The sequence below is a fragment of the Mirounga angustirostris genome, unplaced genomic scaffold (genome assembly GCF_029215605.1).
Source record: "Mirounga angustirostris isolate CCGP_5_RB_7025 unplaced genomic scaffold, mMirAng1.0.hap1 SCAF_15, whole genome shotgun sequence".
NCBI classification, from domain to species: Eukaryota; Metazoa; Chordata; class Mammalia; order Carnivora; family Phocidae; genus Mirounga; species Mirounga angustirostris.
Window position 1 is genome coordinate 80,280,221 of NW_026991723.1, and position 20,469 is coordinate 80,300,689.

Genomic DNA, 20,469 nt, shown 5'->3' on the forward strand with positions numbered 1-20,469 from the left:
CATTTTTAAAAGATTTATTGTCCATTTTCCAAAGGAATATAATGGTAACAAAAAACCCAAAGACACCTTATTAAAAGTACTTATTCTTAGTATGGAGAACATAATTTCAAGATTCCATATTGTTCTTCAAAGAATATTTATACCCAAGACTTTGAAAGTGGAATCAGAAAGGCAAAAAGGACCTAAAAGGAAAAAAAAGGTGGTAAAGAGAATTCAGAAACAATTTGTTTCCAATCTATTTGAAGCAGAATTTTAAATAAGACAGTGAGTAAGTCCATGAAAATTTCTGGGGGAACAAAAACACCATCTTCTTGGAAAGATTAAGGCAGTCAAAGGAATCTGAAAAACATCGGTGCAATTAAGACCAAGTTTGCCTGCTTTCCTGGTTCCACACTGTGTTTCCATGTAGAAACACCACAGATGTAGTGATATAATTACATTAGACACTCCATGATAATTCTGGGGGAAGGGAAGCCTCTCTTTTGTAAAATACAGGTGAAGTCAAATGCCTTAGGAGAAGTTTTGGTCAAAAGTGGTCTCAACTCTAGAAGAAATCATTCAGCTCCTTCCACGGCTGTTGTGGAGATAGGTTTCACATAGTATGGACCTTCACTCAGGTAAGTTCTGAGCCTCAAATAATTTGGGTTCCCAAAGATTTCTGCAATTGTCTTGGAATTGGCAAGTGCTTTCACCAGTTCATATTTAGCATCCTTTGAAGCTTTGTCACGCTCCACAGACCGGTCCATCACATATTCCACAAACCCTGGACTATTAAACATAAGTTTCTGAGCCCAGGGTTGATTTGCAATGGCCTGAAATGGAAAGCAGAAAGATTAAAACTCCTCTGAGCCTTCAGAAGTTAAATGTGTTACTCGGATAGCACAATCCTTAGGAAAAAACTGGACAACATGAACCTTAAAAACGTTACTTTTTGGGCCACCTGGGTAGCTTAGTCAGTTAAGCATCTGACTCTTGATTTCAGCTCAGGTCATGATCTCAGGGTCCTGGGATTGAGCGCCATGTCAGGCTACACACTCAGCAGGGAGTCTGCTTGAGATTCTCTCTCTCCCTCTGCCCCTCCCCCACTCACACTGTCTCTAAAATAAATAAAAATAAATCTTTAAAAAAATGATACTTTTGCCTAAATAAATTCCCTCCTGAAAATCTAACTTAAGAAAATAACCTAGGGGTGCCTGGATGGCTCAGTCAGTTAAGCATCTGACTCTTGATTTTGGCTCAGGTCATGATCTCAGGGTCATGAGATCAAGCCCAGTGCTGGTCTCTGTGCTCAAAGTGGAGTCTGCTTGTCCCTCTCCCTCTACTACTCCCCCTACTTGTTCTCTCTTTCCCTCTCTCTTGCAAATAAATAAATAAAATCTAAAAAAAAAGAATCTGAATATTAAAAAGCTTTGTTTACAAAGATGTTTATCATAGTGTGGAAGTCATAATATAAATGTCTAATAGTGGGGGGGATAGGTAAGTAAATTATGGTATATAGGAAGAAAAAATTAAATAAACATAAAGAATAATGTTTATAGGGGCGCCTGCGTGGCTCAGTTGGTTAAGCAACTGCCTCCGGCTCAGGTCATGATCCTGGAGTCCCGGGATCAAGTCCCACATCAGGCTCCCTGCTCAGCAAGGAGTCTGCTTCTCCCTCTGACCCTTCCCCCTCTCATGTGCGCTCTCTCTCTCTCTCATTCTCTCTCTCTCAAATAAATAAATAAAATCTTTAAAAAAAAAAAAAGAAGAATGTTTATAAAGAATAGGCAAATCTATGATATTAAAAAAGTAGATCCAAATTATATACATGGCATAATCACAACAGTGGAAAAATAAAAACTAAAGAAGAAAAGACTACCCTGAAGAAACTCTCATATGTGTGCAAAAGATAAGATTTTTGAGAATGTTCATTGTAGTACCATTTGTAATAGAGAACTACTGAAATCTTCATTGATAGGAAAGTGATTCAACTGTGGCTATACAATGAAATAATGACCCCTTTTTAAAAAAAGATTTTATTTATTTATTTATTTATTTAGAGAGTGCAAGTGGGGGTGGGGCAAAGGGAGAGAGAGAATCTCAGGCAGACTCCACACTGACTGCAGAGCTCAATCGGGGCTCAAACTCAGGACCCTAAGATCATGACCTGAGCTAAAATCAAGAGTCAGATGCTTAACTGACTGAGCCACCCAGGCACCCCTGAAATAAAGACTTTCTAATTGCCACTTTTAACATACACAAACCTTAGAAACATAATGTTGAAGAGAAAAGAATGATATGAACAGCATGATACCATTCACAAAGTTTAAGTATAGGCAAAATACTGTAATTTGTTTAAAGATACACACATATGTAGTAAAAGTATAAAATCATGCATAGGCTTATAAACCCCGAATTCATGACAGTGATTACATCCAGAGAGGGAGGAAGGCGGGGTGGGGGGCGGTTTGGCAGAGATTGGAAAGTATTACTGATGTCTGAAATTTTCACTAAAGGGCGCCTGGGTGGTTCAGTTGGTTAAGTGTCTGCCTTTGGCTCAGGTCATGATCTCAGGGTCCTGGGATCGAGCCCCGCATCGGACTCCTCGCTCAGGGGGAAGTCTGCTTCTCCTTCTCCCTCTGCCCCTCCCCCTGCTTGTGCACTCTCTCGCTCTCAAATAAATAAAATCTTAAAAAAAAATTTTTCACCAAAAAAAAGGTACATAAATACTAACACTAACACTAAAAGGAAATACACAAAACAGGTCTGACTTTAAGTGATTTCAAAAATTTCTACTTCACAATGTTTTCCAAATTTTAAAATAACGAATAAGCAGCTTTTACGAGAGCTGACACAGCTTAACTCAACCTTGTGGGTTTGGGCAAAGCTTGCTGAAGACATGCCTGAGCTAGTCCTTTAAGAATGAGTAAGAGGTTAACAAGCAAAGTTAGAGAACAGTGTTGAATGTAGAGGGCACATAAAGGTCCAGAGATGTGAAGCAAGCAGTTTGGTATTACTAGAGCACTGAGTGCCAGAAGGGGAATGGCAGGAAATAAGGCTCAGGAAGAAGTCTCGGGCTGGGTCAATAGAGGATTTGCTTGATGGCAGATAAGGAATCTGGAATTAATTCTGTGATCCCACAGAATCCTGTCCAAACCTCTGCCACAATACCTAATGCCTTTAACTGAAACAATCTGTTGACACATCTGTCTCCCTCATTAGTATACACTAATAGCACAGGGCTACGCACTGGTATTTCCCAGGGCATGGCAGAGTAGCCACAGGCTGAACTAGCTTCATCCCAGAAGGACCTGAGAAAACGAAGAAGATTCCTACCGTGAACACTTTTAAGGCAGCGCAGTGCAGTTCAGGGAAGGGTTGATTACTGATACCACGGAAGAGCTCCAGAGGATCCCGAGATAAAGAAGAAAACCAGGATTCTGTCATCCGCAGGAGGTCATCAGTCTGCTGCTCAGGCTACAGGACAGAAAGGAAAAATCTCAAGCCTTTGGAAGTCAGGAAGCCTGGGTCTGATGGCAGGCTGTCCTTAGTTTGCTACATGATCTCTGCTAAGTCTGGAGCACACTTTCCCAAACCCAGCTCAGACTTCCCCAGTTGTTTTTTGTTTTCCTGATGGGGTGGATTAGGGAAGCTCTAGGGTCCTCTCTCTCCAGTTCTTACCTGGATGACTCCACTTTAACTTAAAAGATGTCACTAGTTAAATAGTGAGGGTTATCTTCTTTTACTAAAAGTTGAGTAACATTTATATTAAGTTAACCAGTATTATGTTGACTTATACAGATTTATTCTCCCAAACATATCCCACGGTCCTTCATTAATTTCCCAATTTACTTACCGGTATATAAAAAATAGATGAAATAGCATCTAAACACCTAATTTTGAGCTCTGTCGAGGCATTCTTTGCTTGATATCCTATTTTCATGAGCAAGCGTTCAAAGCGAGTTCCTTTGAAGGATAACAAAGTATTTTTTATTGTGGTAAAATTAATATAAAATTTAACATTTTAACCATTTTTAAGTATAGAGCTTAGTACATTCATGTTGTTGTGCAACCATCATCACTACCCATCTCCAGAACGTCTTCATCATCTCAAACCAAAGCTCTGTATTCATTAAACAGTAACTCCCCATTTCCCCCACCCTCATCCCCTGATAACCAGTATTTTACTTTCTGTCTCTATGTATTTGACTAAGTACCTCATATAAGTGGAATCATATAATACTTGTCCCTTTGAGTCTGGCTTATTGCACTTAGCATAATGTCTTCAAAGTCCCTACATGTTATAGCATGTATAAGAATTTCATTCCTTTTTTTGTTCTGACTGGACCATGCCCAGTGTGGAGCCCAATGTGGAACTTGAACTCATGACCCTGAGATCAAGACCTGAGCTGAGATCAGGAGCTGGACACTTAACCAACTGAGCCACCCAGGCGCCCCTCATTCCTTTTTAAGATTGGATATTTCATTGTATTGTATACACCACATTTTGTTTATCCATTCATCCATCAATGAACATTTTGGATTGTTTCTACCTTCTTGGCTATTATGAATAATGCTGTTATGAATACAGGTGTACAAATACCTTCTGAGTCCCTTCTTTCAATTCCCTCGGGTATATATCTAGAAGTGTATTTGCTGGATCATATGGTAATTCTATGCATAATTTTTTAAAAAAGATTTTATTTATTTATTTATTTTAGAAAGAGAGCGCATACAAACCGGGGGGAAGAGCGGGGGGCGGGTGGGGAGGGCAAAAGAATCTCAAGCTGACTCCATGCTGAGTGTGGAGCCTGATGTGGGGCTCAATCTTAGGATCTTGAGATCATGATCCAAGCTGAAATCAAGGGTCAGTCACTCAACCAACTGAGCCACCCAGTCGCCCCTCTATGTATAATTTTTTGAGGAACCAACCACCATAATGTTTTCCACAGCAGCTGTACCATTTTACATTCCCACCAAATATGTACCAGGCTCTCAATTTCTCTACATCCTTGTCAACATTTGTTATTTTGTTTTTGTTGTCTTTTTTTGTCATAATAGCCATTCTAATGGGTATGAAGTGAACAATGAGATTTTTTTAAAAGTATGCTTTTATATACTATGACCTCTACCAATCTAAACCAACACAAAAATGAAACATGTAGTTGGAGACCAAGTGACAGGCCTAAAACACACATTTATATGTAATACAGCATATATATAAGACAAACTGCAGAGGATTTGGAATCAAAGGACCTGGATTTGAGTATGAGCTGCCCCACTGTCTGTGTGATCTTAAAAATTCTCTTAACTTCTCTGAGTTTCAGCTACCTTATCTATAAAATGAGAATGCCATACTATGTTCTTTGCAGGACCATAAAAGGATTACATGTCATAGGTAAAAGCACTTAGAAAAGTATATATAACCAGGATACCAGTTGTGATACACAATAGCATACTAATTTTCAATTCAAGATATACTTCATAAAGGTTTTAATAGTGCCCATATTATTTTTTGTATAGAATTCAGAATGCTTTAAGATACTCATGGATGTGCTGTAAAAGTATCATTCTTAACATAAATTTGTAACAAATTTTTGTTTCTTTTTCTTCCTGGACATTATAAATATAAAACAAATGTCTGTTTTCATTAAATATTCACAATCCCAAGAAACAGTTGTTTATCCTTTTTATGAATATACGAGGAAAACGGCCTAGGGTAATGAAGTAAGGATATAAAGTTCAAAAAGCTAAGTCAGTGTTGGAACTGGGACGTGAACCCAGGTCTTTCTGACTCTGGTCCACGGTCTCTGGACCATGAATACCATCAAGGAAGGTGTAGAGGGGACACAGTGCTTGGTCTAGCCAAGTAAAAACATAAATAAACAAAAATTCAGTAATAATTATGAGACTTTCTAGGGATGAATCCAAGGTCACAGTAAAAAGACAGCCGTCTGTAAGAGTAGTTTCTACAGTGTAGTTAATGCACCAACAAATGAGCTTATATATTGAATCCTTGTCAAAAATGAAGATATCCCTAAAGAAAGCCAAAATAAGTCATACCAACCTGTTTTTTGTAAAACTTGTTTTCCTTCAACATTGGATCCCAGGATTCCAATTGTGTCCACTGCTACACCAATCATGGTGAGGTCCTGACTTTCTGTCATTTCAAAGACTTTTTCCATAAAGACAGGATAACGCTCACAGATTTGTTGAGGACTATCCATGATAGCCAGGTTTCCAAAAAACTTCACAAATCCTAAAGATATTTACAAAAACATACGTTAATAGAGGAGGAAGGCCACATAAATTGTGGGCCCTGTTTTCATAGGGACGGTAATAAACTACCGGCCAGGAAGGGGAGATTGGTTATAGTACTGTACTCAGTTCCTGGCAATCAGACAGCCCATAAGGAGATACCGAAGAACCTGTGATGTGTGGTCCTGAGAAGAGAAACCCCAGGGTATCAATGGAGCTGGATTCAAATACTGAAGCATTGTCATATGCAAGAGGAAGAGTAAAGAACAAGATACAAATTGGATACAAATTATAGGAAAGCAAGTTTGGAGCGACTGTAAGGAAGAAATTTTTTTTTTTTTAAAGTAAGCTCTATGCCTAATGTGGGGCTTGAACTCATGATCCCGAGATCAAGAGTCGTGTGTTCAATACAGACTGAGCCAGCCAGGTGCCCCAAGAAATTTTTAAACAGAGATGTTCATCGATGAAGTAAGCTAGGCTCCCTAAGGAAGGAATACATTTCCAATTTCTGCAAGTGCTCAAGAAAAACTAATTAGCCATGTCCTAGAACAGCATGGCTGGAGTAGATCCTATATTAGATAAAGATTCCAAGAAAGATTTGTTGAATCTGTGAAATATACTGTAAATGTCATTAGTAGTATTTTTATTTATGTTGCTTTTGACTAAGGTTTGAAGGAAACTATCCTCATGCTCTAAATAGCAATGGTATTTCCAGAAAATCAGAATCAATAAGGCATGGCTCCCACGGCAATACAGTCCATCTCATTAAGGGCTGTGGCTATCATCTAAAGGGAATCTGCTCTAAAGAAAATAATCCCCGGGGCGCCTAGGTGGCTCAGTTGTTAAGCGTCTGCCTTCGGCTCAGGTCATGATCCCAGCGTCCTGGGATCAAGCCCCGCATCGGGCTCCCTGCTCCGTGGGAAGCCTGCTTCTCCCTCTCTCACCCCCCCTGCTTGTGTTCCCTCTCTGTGTCTCTCTCTCTCTCTGTCAAATAAATAAATAAAATCTTTAAAAAAAGAAAAGAAAAGAAAAGAAAAGAATCCCTGGCCTCTCCCGTCAGAAAGAACTCAGAAAAAACATATACCATCATTTTCACAGAAATCAGTATTTCTTACCTGGCAAATAGAAGCTAGAGAAAGGGTCTGACTCTGCCCCAACAATTATATTAGAAATCTGATCAATTACTCCTTCTTGAGCAAGGTACTGTCGTCCATGATGAGTATATGCCAGTGACGTCACCATTTCTATACAGGTGGCTCTGAAATGCCAAGATTTTGCATGTGGTTAACATAGTTTATAAACTGCTTTCATAGGCTATCTTACTTAATTCTTTTAATCTAAAAGGTCAGTAACCCTGGCTCTACTTTTCAGATGAGGACACAAGGATGAGAAAATTGCAATGATTTGTTCAGAATCACATTGTTATTACAAGGTAGAGTTTAGACTTAAATTTTGACCTTCTGACTTGAGGCCCATTACTATTTCCACTATGATAGGGCTGCTTCCTAAAGAATTTTTTTTAATTTTTATTTTGAAATGTCACACATATACAAGAGTATAAGAGATCAGTGTAGTATGTCGCCATGTACCCATAATCCTGATTGCATAGCCATCATGATTTTGCCTTACATAAGATTTTTGACAAGATTTTGCTTTTCATCTTTTTCCCTCCATTTCTGCTGAATTATTTTAAAGCAAATTCTAGTCATCTAGCCATTTACCCCTGCATACTTCGGTATGCATCTCTAAAAACATGAATATTTCCTCACACAACTATAATGTCATTTCCACATATTTTAAAAATTGATAAAAATTCTTGGTATCAGGGACCTTTGGCTCCATTGGGCTTGTTGGCTCTTACTATTGCAGTGGTGACGCACTTCATCCTGTCTTTCTCAGACTCTTAACATCTGGAGGTCTTCCTACTCCTCTCAGCTCTTCCACCTAGATCCATAAGCCTGGGCCTTTCTTACAATCTCGCTCTTTTTTTTTTTTTCCGTCTACCCTCGACTCACCAACATGAGTGCAGATCCAGCTCTGCCCCAATGCCCGCCTGGCCCCAAAGCACCCAGTTCTAGGGACTCTTCTCCAATGCCTGAGATTTATGGGGCTGGAGAAAATTATGCGTCCCTGCAAATGTCATCTGCTGAGACACCCCATGCGGAGACGGTCTCTCCTCTTCCTTCATCCATGGATCTCCTTGTTCAGGACAGCCCCGACTCCTCCACCAGTACCAGGATAAAACTACCACCCACTTCTGGAGAGGAGAGAACAGTGAAGAAGGACGATACGGCCCAGGGCAAGAAACAGAAGATCAGGACTGTGTTCTCTCAGACCCAACTCCATGTCCTCAATGATCGATTTCAGAGACAGAAATACCTCAGTCTCCAGCAGATGCAAGAACTTTTCAACATTCTGAACCTTAGCTATAAGCAGGTGAAGACCTGGTTCCAGAACCAGAATGTAAGAGGTGGCAGAAAAACCACTGGCCAAAGGAGAGCAAGAGTGTGACTCAGAACAGCACAGCAACCGCAGAATACCCAGGCTTCTATTCCTACCACCAGGGATACCTGAGGAACACTTCCAGAAACCTTCCAATATGGAGCAACCAGACCTGGAATAACCCGAATTGGAGCAACCAGATCTGGAACAGCCAGTCTTGGAGCAACTCCTGGACCAGTCAGACCTGGTGCCCCCAAGCCTGGAACAATCAGCTCCAGAACTGTGGCGAGGAATCCCTGCAGCCCCAGATCCAGTTCCAGCAAAATTCCATCAGCAATTTGGAGTCCATCTTAGAAACTTCTGGGGAAAGCCATAGCGTAATACAACAATCTGCTAAGTATTTTAGTACCCAGAAAATAATGGATTTGTTCCCAAATTACTCTGTGAACATACAGCCTGAAGATGTATGACGATGAGTATATTATTCGATCTCAATTTGGGCGGTGGCTGCATTACTTCTCCTAGGCTTTGTCTTTTAGGGTCCTATATATCTCTGCCTCGATATTCTGTTTCCCATTATTCTTATTGTGTCCGTTGAGGGGGTTCGATTGGAGTCAAAGAGGTTTCAGTAGCATTGGCTGCTATGGACAACATGATAAAAGGTGTTTCTGGCTATAGATAACTAGATACAATCCTAACGTGGATATCTTTAGGCTCTAGAATCTAACCTCAAGAATAGGAAGTGAAGATACAAAGACGTGTGATGAAGGATAATTTGTATTTTCTGAGATTGTGAGGCTTTTCTTGTTAATAACCTCAACTGTTAACGGTGAAGGGTTAAGCTATAATGTGCCTCATTGATTTCCTCTGTCCCTTGTGATGTTTTACTAGAACTGTTAATTTGTTCATTATTCTAGTATTTGTAGAAAGATGTTTTGTATTTTAATGTATCATGATAATAGTACCAGTCTGGCTGATTGGTTTATAGGTTTAAGTACAAATAAATAAAATATCCACTTTAAAAAAAAAAATTCTTGGTATCAGGGCGACTAGGTGGCTCAGTCAGTTAAGCAGCTGACTTGATTTCAGCTCAGGTCATGATCTCAGCATCCTGGTTACTAAGTCCCAAAGCTGTTTCCTGGACCTCCAAAAAAAGACGTTTTAAGAGCTCTCTCAGCCAACATACCTGACCAGCACATCCTCCCCAGTCAACTCCCTGAGGAGCTGGGTTACCAATCCACTGGTGGTACAGTAGGTTAAAGATTCTGGTGACAGAGAAGAAATCTCCACAATTAACTGAAAGAAAAAGACAGAAAAAGCAAAAAGGTCAAAACAGCCCCAAATCTGTTAAATCTCATTTTTATAATAGTTATTTAGATATGTATAACCAAACAGGTTCTCTTGTCCTTTCTCAATTCTTCCAATGACAAGATGAAATGAAACCTCTTCTAACATAAGGAAGACTCTACTCTTTAAAGCTCCCTGGCCCAAGGCCTTTAATACTACTCCTTTTTTTTAATTAATTTTTTTATTATGTTCAGTTAGCTGCTGTATAGTACATCATTAGTTTTTGATGTAGTGTTCAATGATTCATTAGTTGCATATAACACCCCGTGCTCATCACAACACGTGCCCTCCTTAGTACCCATCACCCTGTTACCCCAATCCCCTCACCCCCCTCCCCTCTGAAACCCTCAGTTTGTTTCTCGGGGTCCATAGTCTCTCATGGTTCATCTTCATCTCTGATTTCTCCCCCTTCAGATTTCCCTCCCTTCCCCTATGGTCCTCAGTGCTATTTGTTTATGTTCCACATATGAGTGAAACCATATAATTGTCTTTCTCTGCTTGACTTACTTCACTTAGCACCCCTCCAGTTCCATCCATGTCGATGCAAATGGTGGGTACTTATCCTTTCTGATGGCTGAGTAATATTCCATTGTATATATGGACTACATCTTCTTTATCCATTCATCTGTTGAAGGGCATCTCGGCTCCTTCCACAGTTTGGCTATTGTGGACACTGCTGCTATGAACATTGGGTGCAGGTGCCCCTTCTTTTCACTACATCTGTATCTTTGGGGTAAATACCTAGTAGTACATTTGCTGGGTTGTAGGGAAGCTCTATTTTTAACATCTTGAGGAACCTCCATACTGCTTTCCAGAGTGGCTGCACCAGCTTGCATTCCCACCAACAGTGTAAGATGGTTCCCCTTTCTCAACATCCTCGCCAACATTTGTTGTTTCCTGTCTTGTTAATTTTTGCCATTCTAATTGGTAAGGTGGTATCTCATTGTGGTTTTGATTTGTATTTCCCTGATGGCTAGTGATGTTGAGCATTTTTTTCATGTGTTAGGTCTCAGTTTAAATTAAACACAGGACTAGGCACTTTATATAACTGAATTTTTAAAAAAATCCATTATCTGTCTCCATAAGTAGAAAAACTTCATTGAACGCGTAAGAATTACTTTGGCACAGAAATACTCCATTGTATCTGATTGTATTTGTGTGTGTGTGTTTTTTTTTTAAGAAATCATCAATCAGGGTACAAAAGCCTAAATCAGCAAAAAGATGGTTAAAAATCATTCATTCATTCATACATTCTATCAGTCAGTCATTCACTTACTCATTCCACAAGGTTGTCCTGAGGGCTTATGGAGATACAGGACATTGAAGGATTTTAAGCAGAGGAATGACAGAACCAGATTTGAATATTTAAAAGATCATCCTGACTACATCCGAAAATAGACGAGTGGTATCAAAAATGGATGGGAAGAGACCAGTCTGGATGCAAATAGAATAGCCCAGGTGAGAGATACTGGTAGCTTAGACTAGGGTAGTGGTGGTTGTATCAAGGAAGAGAAGTGCATGGTTTAAGTAAAACTGACACCATATGGACCTAATGGATATGTGGCAGGGAGAACAAGGCCTCACAGAGAATGAGCCCAAGGTCTAATACCCAACCATGCTGACTATGATACAGGGCCAGTGTGTTGCTATTTTTGACTGGAGCATGGGCTGGGTAAGGAAGCTTAGGAGTTTGGTTTGAGCATGAGTGTGAGGGGCCTAGAATACATAGGTCTAAAGGGGGAACAGTGAGTAAGCCATTGGACATGAGGGTCTGGGCTCAGAAGAGAGGTCTGGGTTGGAGGTGTATGGAGTCATTCCATATAGATGGGAACTGAAATCATAAGATGAATAAAATTGCCTAGAAATGTATATACAGTGAGAACAGGGTTTGGGAATTCACCTTTATGAACTCCAACAATTAAAAGTTCAATAGAGGATAATGAGCCAGGAGACTGAGAAGAAATAGCTAGAGAGGCAGAAGGGAAACCAGGAGAGCATGGTATTAAGACATGCAAAGTAAGAAAGTGTTGTGAACAGGGAATTAGACTGTCAACAATTCCATTTTGTATATGCAGCCTATTAACTGTATGGCCTGGGTCAGCTACTCCATCAATAGTGAGGTTAATGATGATCATGTACAGGGTTTACCATAAAAACTGAAGACAATATATGTGGAGATTTAGCACAATGGTAAGTACAAAGTGGGTACAAATGAGAGTCATTTCTTCATCTTACTACTGTAACTATTTCAAAGTCTAGTTGTTGTTTTTTTTTTTTAAAGATTTTATTTTTATTTATTGGACAGAGAGAGACACAGCGAGAGAGGGAACACAAGCAGAGGGAGTGGGAGAGGGAGAAGCGGATTTCCCGTGGAGCAGGGAGCCCGATGCAGGGCTCGATCCCAGGACCCTGGGATTGTGACCTGAGCCGAAGGCAGACGCTTAACGACTGAGCCATCCAGGTGCCCCTCAAAGTCTAGTTTTAACATTATCTCCTTTATTATAGTACTTTATGTAGTGCACTGTAAATATTTTTTATATGACTGTCCCACATACTAGACTGGGAGTTCACCCCCACATCCCCAGCATCTAATATAGGGCCTAACACACTCAATGAATACATGGTAAACAAGCCATCTTGCCTTGCAGTGTAAGCTCTACTGCATTCTGAATTGCAGGCATCAGAAAGTGTGCGGGGTGCCTGGGTGGCTCAGTTGTTAAGCGTCTGCCTTCGGCTCAGGTCATAATCCCAGGGTCCTGGGATCGAGCCCCACATCATGCTCCCTGCTCCGTGGGAAGCCTGCTTCTCCTTCTCCCACTCCCCCTGCTTGGGTTCCCTCTCTCGCTGTGTCTCTCTCTGTCAAATAAATAAATAAAATCTTAAAAAAAAAAAGAAAGTGTGCTTTTAGGGGCACCTGGCTGGCTCAGTTGGTTGAGTGTCCGACTCTTGATTTTGGCTCAAGTCATGATCTCAGGGTCATGAGATCAAGCCCTGCGTTGGGCTCCATGCTGAGCACTCAGGCTGCTTAAGATCTTCTCTTCCTCTCCCTCTGCCCTTCCCCTTGCACTCCTGCACTCTCTCCCTCAAACAAACAAAAAAAAGCGTGCTTTTAGTCTTACCTCATACACTCTGTATCGAACAATGTCATTTGTTTTCATTACCCTTTTCAAATCATCCAGCAGATTGCTTTCAAATAAAGCCTCCAGTCCAGCTTGGGTTAGTGATATTCTTGACAGGGACTTAATGGCCTTATAAGGAAAGAAAATACCTCTTAAATCATAAAAATGCAAAATATTAATACTTATTTCATGAGATTGATGTGAAATTAGTATGTGGAATGCATCTTGCACAATGAGCGTTCACTATGTTTTAGGTATCATTATTTAAAACTGAAAAAGATACACAGTATTCCCACTAGAAAACAGATGATGTAAATTTTGTTTCTTATCAAGCAACCTAATATAAGCTCCATGATGGATAATTTAGATATGTGTATTCTAGAAAACAGAAAGGGTTTACTGGTATTTATTTGACACCATTTATTTATCTGATACCATCTATATGAGGTTACCAATTCAACTATACAAATCATCCATCCTAAACTTGCACCTCTCAATCCAGAAGGCCTTCTTTTGTTTTTTAGAATACTCTGTGTATTTAAGCTGATGGTTTTAGGTGACTCACCGCTTTAGCTACAGACAGATTGTCTCCACCAATACAATAAACAATCTGTTTTAGTAATTCAGCATTATTTAGAATCTCAGTAACAGCATCAGAATTTTCAACAATTCTTCCGACCTGAAATAAAAAAGCAATCAGAAACTCCCTTAGTGTGCATTTATCTTAGGAGTTACTGATTACAGCTATAAGACAAGCCATTAAAAATTCCAAATGACCCAAATTCATTAAAGCTGAACATACTCATGGTATAGTCACATTATTGAAAAGAAAGAAAAAAATTAACGGTAAAGAACTGACACTTCAGTGAGAGAAGACAATACAAATTCTAGTTCTATCAATTTTTAGCTACACTGACCTTGGGCAAATTAACTTTCTTTGAACCTAATTTCTTATCTGTTAAATGAGAATACTATACTTAACTGTAGATAGTTATGATGATTGAAGGAGACTAAACAGGAAAAGTACCTACTATGGTGTCTAGCACATAAATAGTCAGAGAATCAATCAATACTTTCTCCTTTTCTGTTGAATTAATACTTCCAGAGGAGAGAAGGAAAAACAGTACTTGAATGCCTACTAAGTAACTAACTGCTTGGGTCCTAACAACTTAACAAAATAATCCTCAGCAGCAGCTCTTCACCCAAATAGCAGAGTATTTTGGTTACTAGGGTTATAAGAGTTACTGTCTCAATTTCTTGGTTTAGTGACCTTTACAATAGTACTTTTTTCATGCCACTATAATAAGACCTAATATGGCAATTACTTTCTCTAGACAAGGAGCTCCTTGAAAGAAAGAAATAGGCTTTATTTATCTTGGTAGCTCTAATAGTATATGGTACAATGCCCGGCATGTAAAAGGAATTCAGTCAGTATTTGATGAATGAATATTTCAGACAATACTTATTAGAACTCCTTACTTTAGCTTGGATCCTCCCGGTTATAGTTAGCTATGCACACTAGAATAGACTAGATACTTCCTAGGCACAGAGAGAGATTCTGTTTTCTTCATCTTTCTATCTTTGGCACCCAACACAGAGCCTGGTCCAGAGCAGGTGGTCACTAAATGTCAGTTCCCTTATTATGTGCTAGTAAAACTTCATACCTGGGATAGAGTGAGAATTTTTACAGAATCATTGGGGTGAGTCAGTCCCCTCTGAAGGTCAGCCCCGAGGTTCCGGGCCACGTGAACTGGCTCCATAGCTTGGAGCAATCTCTCCAGAATGGATACACACAAAGTGATCTGTTCCCTAAAGGAGACATCATAGATCTCATTAGTTTGTGTCCTGCCACATACGTAGTAACAACCTATTAATATCTGAAGTCTGGCTCAATGAGGATCTTCTCCACACAGACTTCCCTTTAAAGTACTAACTTCGGGGGTGCCTGGGTGGCTCCGTTGGTTAAGTATCTGCTTTCGGCTCAGGTCATGATCTCTGGGTCTTGGGATCAAGCCCCATCCCCATGGCGGGCTCCCTGCTTCTCCCTCTCCGCCCTGCTCATGCTCTCTCTTGCTATCTCTCCCTCTCTCTCAAAAAATAAATAAAATCTTAAAAAAAATACTAACTTCTACTAATTTACTAAACATTTACTAAGTACCCATTATGTGCCATGCCTGTGCTGGGGCTACAGAGAAGGATAATTCTCTAGCCTCAATGAGCTCAGTCTAATGGAAAATATAGAAGAACAGAAGGGCAACTATAATCAGGTGGATAAATGTTAGAGGTTAGGATTGGAAGCTATGGGAGCTCAAAAAAGAATGCAGGGATCAGGAAGCCCTCCCAGAGGGGTAATAGCTGAGCTAAATTTTAAGAAAAAGTGGGGATTATCTAGGAGGACAAAGGTGTTCCAGGTAGAACACATGAAGGGGAACAGAGGAATGAGGCAGTGTTATACATTCAAGGAAGTACAAGGAGCTCCATCTCACTGGGGTAAGAATGGGAGAGAACTGGGGAGAAGGTAAAAGGGGGGTATGAATGGGGAGCAATAAAAAAGGAAAGATGCACAGAAGACACATTCTGATGGGTCTTTTTTGTCATGCTACAGAATTCAGACTTTTTCCAGAAGGCAATGGCAAGCCACAAAGTGGTTTTAAGCAGAAAGTAACATGATGAGATCTGACTTGAGGAAGTCACTCTGCATCAGTTAGAGAAAGAATTTTTCAGTTAGAAGGCCGGTGATGAGGGAGTGAAACGAGGGAGTAGTAAGGAGGGATGGAGAAGAGAGAAAAGATTCAGGAGCAATTAAAGAGGTAAATTAATCAGAACTTGATGACTACCAGTTGTGGATACAGAAGATGTTTTAAGAATAACTTCCTTTTCTCTTAATGGGCAGTACAAGTAAACAGCCCAGGCACTCATATACGGTTAATAGGAGCATACAATTAAACTGATACAACTTTTCTAAAAGTTGATTAAGCAATACATAGCAAAAGCCTTAAAAATGAACATAACATTTTTAACTTAGGGATTCCACTTTGTATAACTGCACCTAAGGGAATGATTAAGAATGTTTATTATACCCAAGATAACTGAAACCATATGTCCACACAAGAATTTGTACGTGGATGTTCATAGCAATAGAAACAACCCAAATGTCCCATCAATTAATGAATGGATAAACACAACCCAATTTTATCCATCCAATGGAATATTATACAACATGGATAAAATGTGGAAATATGCTAAGTGAAAGAAGCCAGACATAAAAAGCTTCCTTTTGATGATGATTCCATTTATATGAATGTCCAGAACAGACAAATCTATGGAGACAGAAAGCAAATTCCTGGTTGTCAGGGCTAGGGGAGGGACAGAGAGGAGGAAGGTGGAGGAAGGACTGTTAATGGATATGGATTTCTTTTCCTTTTTAAAAAAACTGTGACTGGATATACCATGGAATTTACCATTTTAACCATTTTTTAAATGTACAGTTCTGTGCATTAAAGTTCATTCACATTGTCGTGCAACCATCACCATCAACCATCTCTAGAACTTTTTCATCTTCCCAAATGGAAAACTCTGTATCTATTTTTTAAAGATGCATTTATTTATTTGCTAGCAAGAGTACGAGAGAGCATGGGCAGGGGGTAGGGGCAGAGAGAGAAGGAGAGGGAGAAGCAGACTCCCCGCTGGGCAGGGAGCCCAACACGGGGCTGGATCCTAGGACACCAGGATCATGACCTGAGCCGAAGGCTGACACTTACCCAATGAGCCACTCTGGTGCCCCAAACTCTGTATCTGTTAAACAGTAACTTCCTATTCTCCCCTCCCCTGAGCCCCTAGTAACCACCATTCTACTTTCTCTCTCTCTAAATGTGACTACCCTTGGTGCCTCATCTAATTGGAATCATACAATATTGTCCTTTGTGACTGGCTTATTTCACTTAGAATGGTGTCTCCAAGTTTCCTCCACGTTGTAGCATGTGTTAGAAGTTCCTTTCTTTTTAAGGCTGAATAATACTCCATTGTATGTATATACCACACTTTATCTATTCATCTGCTGGTAGATACTTGAATTGCTTTGTTATTGTAATTTCAATTTGCATTTCCCTAATGACTAATGACATTGAGTATCTTTTTATGTGCTTATTTGCCATCCTTGTATCTTCTTGTTCAAATATTTTGCCCATTTTTAAATTGGATACTTTTCTTGTTTCTGAATTTTGAAAGCTCTTTATATATTCTGAATACAAGTCCTTTATCAGATACACTCTTCGCAAAGATTTTTCTCCATTTGTGACTTGCCTTTTTATTCTCTTAACTGTGGCCTTTGAAGAGCAGATTAATTTTGATGAAGTCCAATTTATCAATTTTTCCTTCTATGGATCACGCTTTTGGTGTCACACCAAAGAAATCTTTGTTCAATCCAAGGTCATAAAAATTCTCTCCCAGGTTTTCTTCTAGAAGTTTTATAGTTTTAGGTTTTATATTTAGGCCTATAATCTCTCATACACTGTTGGTGGGAATGTAAAATGGTACAATTACTTTGGAAAACAGTTAGACAGTTTCTTAAAAAGTTAAATATACACCTGCCATATGATCTAGCCATTTCACTCCTAGGTATTAACTCAAAGAGAAAAGAATATGTCTGTGTAAAGACTTGTACACAAACGTTCATAGCAGTATTATTTGTAATAGAGTCAAACTGAAGACAGCTCAAATGTTCACCAGCAGGAAAACCGAAAACAAATGTGGTACATCTATACAAGGGACTACTATTCAGCAACAAAAAGAAATGAAGTATTCATCCACACCACATGGAAAAATTTAAAATAATTATGATGAGTGAAAGAGACCAGAGTACATACTATAGGATTCCGTTTATATAAAACTCTTTTTTTAAAAAAAAGGCAAGGGCGCCTGGGTGGCTCAGTTGGTTAAGTGACTGCCTTCGGCTCAGGTCATGATCCTGGAGTCCCGGGATCGAGTCCCGCATCGGGCTCCCTGCTCGGCAGGGAGTCTGCTTCTCCCTCTGACCCTCCTCCCTCTCATGCTCTCTGTCTCTCATTCTCTCTCTCTCAAATAAATAAATAAAATCTTAAAAAAAAAAAAAAGGCAAACTCATCTATAGTGATCAATGGTTGCCTGGCTGAGGTGGAAAGGGTTTACAAGGAAACTTCTGGGGGTAAGAGATATCTTTGCTATCTTGACTGTGGTGATGGTTCCATGGGTGTATACATATGTCAGTATGTCAATACCTGTCAAATTGTGTAGTTTTTTAAAGATTTTATTTATTTATTTGACAGGGAGAGAGCAACAGAGCACAAGCAGGAGTGGCAGAGGGAGAAGCAGGCTCCCTGCTGAGCAAGGAGCCAGATGCAGGGCTCAATCCCAGGACCTGAGATCATGACCTGAGCTGAAGGCAGACGCTTAACCAACTGAGCCACCCAGGCGCCCCTCAAATTGTTTATTATGTGCAGTTTATTTTATGCAAACTACATTTCAATAAGGCTATTTTTTTTAAAAAAAGCAGCCATAGGTTAAACTGTATAGTGCATAAATTTCAGATCACATGTAGCCCTTTATAGTAAAAAGCCAAAGAGTTAATAATTTACAATCAATCTCCATATTGTAAAGCAATAATCTTAGGACTTACTTTCTATCACAAAAACTCCTGTCAAGATTCTAGATTTACATCTATTAGATCAGATTCTGAACCAATATATAGCAGCCTGGTTTTGCCAGGATAATAGAACTAGATCTAGAGACTGCCAATCTACTATCTGCAGAAGAATTATTCTCACAAATTGCAATTGATATCTCCTATGTACCCAGTTCTGAATTACCCTGTTTTTAAATTTCCATTAAAATTGTTGCCTAGAGCACTGCTCCTTCATTAGGCAAAACACATCCCCCATAGACCTTACTCTTCAAACTCCCATTCATTTCAGCTCCTACTGTATCTCTGGTGTTAATTTAGGTTATGACTTTTGAAATTTTCTTCATCCCTGATATAAAGTGGTTGGACTAGGTGGCCTCTTTAAAATTTATGAGTCTAATCTTTTATTTGGCATATATTGTACTATGTGCTACACCCTAAGAGGGATGCAGAGATGAACAAAATACGTCCCCTGCATTCAAAGGATTTTCAAACCAGAAGTAAACACATAAAGAACTATAATATAATGCAACAATGTCAAATATCATTAACAGAAATAATGATAATGCCTCTCAGGAGATCTGAGGACCAGTCACTTGAAACTGGAGTGGCCAAGTGAGACTTTTTGGAGGTGACAGCACTTTACCTGGGCTTTCAAGAATGGAAGAATTTGGAGAGAGGGAGGGCATTTCAGTTAGAAGGACATGCATGAACAAATTAGGAAAGTGCCAAGTCATGCTCAAGGGAAAGTAAATGTGCCACATGGTAGCTGAAGCAGATGAAATATCTGTAGAGGAGTGGAGGGAAAAGATGAGGCTGGAAAAGTAGGATGGAAATATACTGTACCGGCCCAAATGCCAGAAAAAGAAGTCATAATTTCATACTGTAGACAATGGGAAACGATGGCAAAGATTTGAGACAAATAACCCAAGAAGTTAACTGGTTGCTGTGTGGGAAGAACGTGCTGGACAAAGAAGCTTAAAGGTAGTGAGTCAGACTAATAGCAAGAGACCCAGCAAGAGGGAGAAAATGAGGGCCTGAATTAGAGAGGACAGAAAAGAGAGATTTCATAGGCAGAACCGGATACTGTTAACTAATGGATTTAATGAAGCAGAACATGTATAAAAAAGGGAGGAATCTCAGAAGGATATAGCCAAGAAAGCCCCCTGAAATCACCCAGTGTTGATCTAGTTAAGATTTTTTTATCGTTTCAAGTAGAAGGATCACTTTTACATTTCTGGATCACAAAACATTTGTAAAATTAGGAGCTCCAGTGGCGCAATCGGTTAGCCCGCGGTACTTATACAAAGTGCTTTTTAATCAAACAGTACAGATGTGCATAAAATGAAAAAAGTTGCCATCCTAAGTCCCACTTCTGCTTTAACAGTTCCTGCTGTACCTTTCAGATATTATCAGTGTTCTACTAGTCTGTGTAGTGGGGAGGGGGGACGGCGATTGAAATCCTCAAAAACATTACACATAATGGAATCACAAACTCCTACAATTTTCCTTTTTCATTCAACAAGATATATTAAGAGATTCTTCCATGTCCACATACATAGATCTACCTCAATTCTTCTACTAGCTGCACAGGGTTACACAGTAGTAATGTGTCATAATTTCTTTCCAACCCCTTCTAATGGATATTTAGGTTGTTTCTAGTTTTTT

The 20,469-nt window shown here is 39.6% G+C and overlaps 1 protein-coding gene and 1 pseudogene across 2 annotated transcripts in view; one reads left to right on the top strand and one right to left on the bottom strand.

Moving 5' to 3' along the window:
- Window positions 1-20,469, bottom strand: part of PSMD5 (proteasome 26S subunit, non-ATPase 5) — a 21,302-nt gene continuing 833 nt past the window's right edge. Inside the window, exons 2-11 of one of the 2 annotated variants that reach the window (XM_045883037.3) lie at window positions 17,448-17,655; window positions 14,810-14,954; window positions 13,711-13,824; window positions 13,146-13,274; window positions 9,866-9,975; window positions 7,353-7,495; window positions 6,047-6,238; window positions 3,836-3,945; window positions 3,316-3,456; window positions 1-812 (exon numbers count right to left, since the gene is read on the bottom strand). In XM_045883037.3, the coding sequence (XP_045738993.1) occupies window positions 555-812; window positions 3,316-3,456; window positions 3,836-3,945; window positions 6,047-6,238; window positions 7,353-7,495; window positions 9,866-9,975; window positions 13,146-13,274; window positions 13,711-13,824; window positions 14,810-14,905 (1,293 nt within the window). In that variant the 5' untranslated portion in view covers window positions 14,906-14,954; window positions 17,448-17,655 and the 3' untranslated portion in view covers window positions 1-554. The remainder of the gene's footprint in view (window positions 813-3,315; window positions 3,457-3,835; window positions 3,946-6,046; window positions 6,239-7,352; window positions 7,496-9,865; window positions 9,976-13,145; window positions 13,275-13,710; window positions 13,825-14,809; window positions 14,955-17,447; window positions 17,656-20,469) is intronic. The other variant, XM_045883036.3, reaches the window with a different exon arrangement.
- Window positions 8,257-9,149, top strand: LOC123849955 (homeobox protein NANOG-like; annotated as a pseudogene).